The following is a 5,621-nucleotide window of genomic DNA, read 5'->3' as shown; positions in this document are numbered from 1 at the left end:
TACATACAAACATGCATAAGATCAATTGTACAAGCCATCAATATGAAACAAAGTAGTTAACATACAAGCACTATTGACTTCATTGGTGATCATGAAATGTATAGATTTTGTTTTCCAGTTACTTTGGTCCTCTAAATATGCCCCAGTATATAACAGTGTACTTTTACAACTTGCTTTACAGGCTGGGAATTAGGTTTGCCATCATTATTACCTTTAAAAGATATACAATAATACATAATGAACAGGCACATTAAGGGAATTATTTAGAAAACATTACTGCTTGATAAAAAGGCTGAGGTGCAAAATGAATTGTCAACAGAAACTATTTTTTGATGTCTTTAGACACAAAAACACACCTGAACACTCCTGCTTGTAGATTCAGCAGCTGAATATATTTGACTAATCATGTATGTGATGTGTGTCACAGTTGGAGGTCTGGAGTTTGCACAGAAATTGGGGCTTCTTCATGAACAAGGGGCTTATTAAATTTTGCATTTTACCTCTAGTAACAGTTTTTAATACATTGTACTCATATCATTTTGTAAGGTTTACATCTCACATAATTGATTTGGCAATTCAGGTCAAAATGGCTATGATGACTTTTGTCCACTGTTGTAGATGGTTCAGTAAAATGACTGCTGAATTTATAACCCCTTAATTGTATTACCTTATCTTGATTATAATATATTGTTCCAAAGGAAAGTTTGTTGAAAATGTTTTTGTTGTTGTTTTAAAACTAGATCTGCCTGTGAGAATCAGATCCAAGTACCGTATGTTTGACTTATAATCTCCTTCCCACTGCTAATCTTGAGGTCCTGGGGAATGTGTTTTTATGAAAAGCACCCTTGTTTATGGGATTAGAAAATGTTGCTTTGCTAATGCTGCCTCCGGGCTGACCTACTCTTCAGTCTAGCTCAAACAAGATAGATTTTGACCATATGCTTCCCCCTCCCCCATCCCGGAAAAAGGAATAGAAAAATAGCTCTTTTGATATAGATTTGGAATATGTACAACATTTCATCAACTGACTCAGAGACAGAGGTTAACACAGATGTGTCTAAAACTAGAAATATAAGCAATGAATTCAATGATAGGAGAGTTTGTAAAGTTTGTTGAATTATGCTTTTTAACGACCTAAATAAAGACAATTGACCTAAATAAAGACAATTGAAGTTAACACTGAATTCACTTCAACTGAATGGTTGTTTGTGGGTCTTTTGTTTATTTGTATTTTCTCTATTCACACACAATTACTTTTATAACAATAATAATAATAATGATAATAATAATGATGGCTTAAATGTATAGCGCCTTTCAGGATACCCAAGGTCGCTAAACAAACAAAAGGGACGGGTCAAAGCCTCAGAGAGCAGGTGTGCTTTTAGGAGTCTAGGGAGGGGGCAGTGCATATGTGGAGGGGTAGATCGTTCCATAGACTGGGGGCAGCAGCACAGAAGGCTCTGCCTGCAAAGTCTTTTGATCAAGGTGGAAGAGGTCAGACCTGCCCTGATAATTGTCTTTGAATGGAAGTCTTTATTATGTTTGCCCACAAGACATTGTGTGTATGAACTTTTATAACCTATTTTATGAGAGAGGGTGGCTTCAGAAATTGTGCAGTTATGATGAGTGGTTGATAAAAAGCCCTGACATTGATACAAAATGATATCCTTTTAGGATCTCATACCAACCACAACTCTTTGCAAAACCCACATAAAATCACACACAGACGATGATACAATGTGAGATACCACATCACACACTGAAGCGACTATGCAAAGGTTCAACCAAGACAAAAATCACAGAGACATCAAAAAGACAGAGATGTGGATCATACCTGTCACAAAATACAGGACATAGATGTAGGTGTGATTATTAAATTAATTATTTATTTGGACTTATTCTCAATTTGAGGCACTTCCATCCTTTGCCCAGTGAGCAACTGCCAGATTCCTCCTCTGTAGTTCTCATTTCCAAGGGCATACAAGAAGACATTGAACATTGGGGAGGTCTTAGCCAGGATGGGAGCCATCTGCAAAACAAAAACCAAAAACATCAGTAAACATAGCCAAAGCAAAACAATACAAAACATCAAACACAAACATGTACCTTTCTGTTATGACTTCCATAGTAGCAAAGGATCTTTGAATAGAGAAATAGGATGCTCTCACCATTCTCAGCTTAGGTGATACCAGGTTAGCGTTCTCAATGGCAGCATAGAAAGCCAGGATTCCATATGGACCCCAGCAGAAAAGCATGGTCTTCAGAGGAGTGTTAGCATTAAACTGCAAACACACACACACACACACACACACACACACACACACAAAGAGACAAAGATAGTTATGGTCATGAGGTCTGCATACATGTGACATCCCAGTCACATGCAGAGGATAATACATTAAATGGGAGAAATATTATCTGCTTACACTAATTTTATAATCTTTTAGAATAAACAAAGACATAAAGTAGAACCACACACATGTGAAAGAACACGTGTACACAAAAGCATTAACCATTTCTAAAATATTCCCATTGTCATGTACTTAATTTTCTATAAAGAATGCACCAAATCCATACATATCAGATGTGTTTTATGCTAATGCGATGGTATAGTGCTGTTCTTATTCTCCTGGCAACAAACCAGGCTAATGGTTTTCCTGGTGATGAGAAAAATATAGTATTTTTCTTCTAGTTGTTTTGAAACATAGGAGCAACACTGGGCTTGAAGCACTTGGCAGTGTATGATTCTATTTATGGGTTACATAATAGTTCTGCCCCAATGAAAAGTTGTTCGCATCAGGAGCATACACGCCTTTGTGCTCTCAGGCAAAAAACCTCAGCCTTGCTCAGGCAGCGTGAATAATAACTTATGCAACATGGCATGTTTGAAAGCCATTGATTCCATGTAGCCAGTTTGATGTGAAACATATGCAAGACTCACCCTGGGTTGACCAGTCTTCTTAAATTTCTTGTCAATGGACTGGTAGGAGGACATAACAACGAATGTCTGAATACCCATGTTGAAGATAGCCATAGGGATCAAGTAAGAGACGTAATTCCTGGTAAATATAAACACAAATAAGTATTTTCAGTGGAACCATTTCACTGAAATGTGAGAGAATGATATATGCATAATAATTAAGGGCAAGAAACATCTGGTAGAAAATGTTCAAATTAACTTTATAAGACCAAAAAAATGACAGGCAGTATCAAAGTGACAACACATATCCACTAACAGACATCTCACTCATCAAAAACTTTAGAGCTCCATCATGTAATTTGATAAAGAGAGTTTGTGTTTAGGGTTTGTCTAAACAGTAGTGAATACCTGTCTCCCTTGCTGTAATCCAGTGTGCAGCAGGTCCTCAGGGGCTCATAGTCATACTCTCCCCAACCAATCAGAGGCATGGCAGACCAGAAGGCAGTAAAGAGCCAGATGAAGATCACCAGACTGATGGCACTGCTCCACTGCAATTTAGTTCCTTAAAATAGAAAGACAGACGTTACTATTTACTGAATTAATTTTAAGGTCAGCATGCTCAAACAGAACATGTTTTACTCAAGTTCTGCAGCTCTCATGCAATATGCTCTGAGGACACATGTTGGCCTTTCCACCAGTGTATGTATGTTGACAAACAAATGTGACCCTTCTAGATTCAATCAATCACATCATGGGACTAACAATCGAAAAGTCTATATGGCAGTTGTGTTGTAGCTGAGGGACAGCACTTTGCAGTGACAATTGAACGTTTGGTTGCTGAGCTCCAAAATTGCTCAGTTCTAGGGAAACCACTCCTCCATTAAGATTTGTTTCTTGTAAAATCATTTTGTTTAGGTGTTCAAGCCACATAAATGTATAACATCCTCAGGTAAATTATAGCAGCACTGTTTTTCTTTGAGCATATAAAACCCACAAAGGATGTTTCAATTGCTGGAGTGGCTGTTAATCTGTGGGGGAGCTATTCATCCCCAGCTGAGTAGGAGAGTGGCCCCGGGACATCACGGGCTACATCATGTCACATACAGTTGCAGACTGGGAGCAGGTGGCCTCTTTTGATACAGGGTGGTCCAGACAGCTGCCACTGCTGTCAAAGAGCAGCCCTTAAGCCCTGCAGCCCCACTCCCACTCTCCCTCTCCATCTAAAGTCCTCATAAGTCCCCATGTCACATGATTGGCCATGACTCTTACTGGTGCAATACTGATGGTATCTGTCCCAGGCAATGGCAGCAATGAAGTGGATACTGGCGAGAGCAGTGACAAACCCCTGGAAGCCATGAGTCTGACATCCATCAGATCCATAGGGCCAATATCTAAGATTTTCAACAACAAAACACACACTTGATTAATTTACAAGTTTAAATATATAATTATGCTACACACAACATTATTTTATCAACCTTCAACTTCCAATACAACTCAAATTAATTGACAATTTATTCATCACAGTGGTCTTATTTACTCCTCACAAAGAAAATGTTTCTCTTTACTAACTCTACAACAGCAGACAATTAGGATACTTATACTATTGACATCACAACACAGTTGTCCCTGTTAAATTGTGTATAGTCAACAAATTTGAGCTTTATACTTGTCTGAGGAATAACAAGCAAGTTGTATTTGTTTCGGTATTGTTATGCTGGCAGATCTGTTAAGTAATTTAGGGCCCTCTAAAAGAATATTGCTCAGAGCCATTTGAAATAATGAGGGCCTTTTAGCCTAGCCTACTACATTGTGTCCTACGAAAAGTGCTTTATGTATCTCCTTTTAGTGACTTAAATCAGTGTAGGCCTATGTCTCTAGATATGTTCATATCACAATCATATTGTTCAGCTCATGAAAGGAGAAAACAGAACTGACAGGATTAGGCAACCTTTCAACCTTACCTAAGAAAACTGGAAAATGCAGCAATGGTGGCATTCGAACAGATTCCCATATCAGCCATGGCAAGACTAAATACGAGGAAATTACTTGGTGTCCGCAATTCCTTAATTTTAAGGAAAGCAACAACCGTCACGGCATTTAGGAAGAATCCAAGGAGTCCTTAAAGGAAATGTATGCAACAGTCAATATTAAGACCACCTTTGCTTAGACACAGCACTAGGCTACAATACAACATAACAGTGTTTATCACTCTTTGGAAACAGCGGGGATGAAATGTGACATCCTCTGCCCTGATTTATAATTTAAAAGCAGATATGTTACATCACTCCTGGTGGAGATGTCAGTTCGCTTAGCATCAGCTGACAGACCGCTAGGTACTGCCGCCCATTATGAAATCGCTTCTTCATTTAAAACCCAACGTTTGTCAATCACTTACCCTCTACAAGAAGGCAAGATCCCAGAGAGAACACATCGAAATCGGAGAATCCCTCCGGTAAGGGGTAGGAAGTCACCATCTTGAATGCGATTTAGTCACAAAAATATGTGAAGAAATCACAGCCCACTTCTCACTGTCCGCTCACTGTGGATGTGCATATGAGTGATCAAACGCAGCCTTCTTTTAAAGGACCATTTCACGTGAAAAAGCATAGGCCTACATAATTATGTAAAGCCCCCCCACCCCACCCTTTTGCTTCAATCCGCAAAGGAATGTCTTAATGAACATAACACTAACCATTGC

The 5,621-nt window shown here is 38.7% G+C and overlaps 1 protein-coding gene across 1 annotated transcript; it reads right to left on the bottom strand.

Moving 5' to 3' along the window:
* Positions 1–1,885: 1,885 nt before the first annotated feature.
* On the bottom strand, positions 1,886–5,397 carry rgra (retinal G protein coupled receptor a). The gene is made up of 7 exons (XM_076286506.1): positions 5,319–5,397; positions 4,885–5,041; positions 4,190–4,311; positions 3,329–3,482; positions 2,942–3,059; positions 2,169–2,282; positions 1,886–2,029 (listed from the first exon to the last, which is right to left on the bottom strand). The coding sequence occupies exons 1-7, from the start codon at positions 5,395–5,397 to the stop codon at positions 1,886–1,888; spliced, it is 888 nt and encodes a 295-aa protein (XP_076142621.1).
* Between the last annotated feature and the right edge of the window lie 224 nt (positions 5,398–5,621).

The sequence above is a fragment of the Alosa pseudoharengus genome, unplaced genomic scaffold, assembly GCF_046254945.1.
Source record: "Alosa pseudoharengus isolate Yale_2024_CS ecotype anadromous, Long Island Sound unplaced genomic scaffold, YU_APseudo_1.1 YU_APseudo_1.1_scf_15, whole genome shotgun sequence".
In the NCBI taxonomy this organism is placed as follows: Eukaryota; Metazoa; Chordata; class Actinopteri; order Clupeiformes; family Clupeidae; genus Alosa; species Alosa pseudoharengus.
The sequence above is the reverse complement of the archived record's forward strand: the minus strand, read 5'-3'. Positions and strand labels throughout refer to the sequence as shown.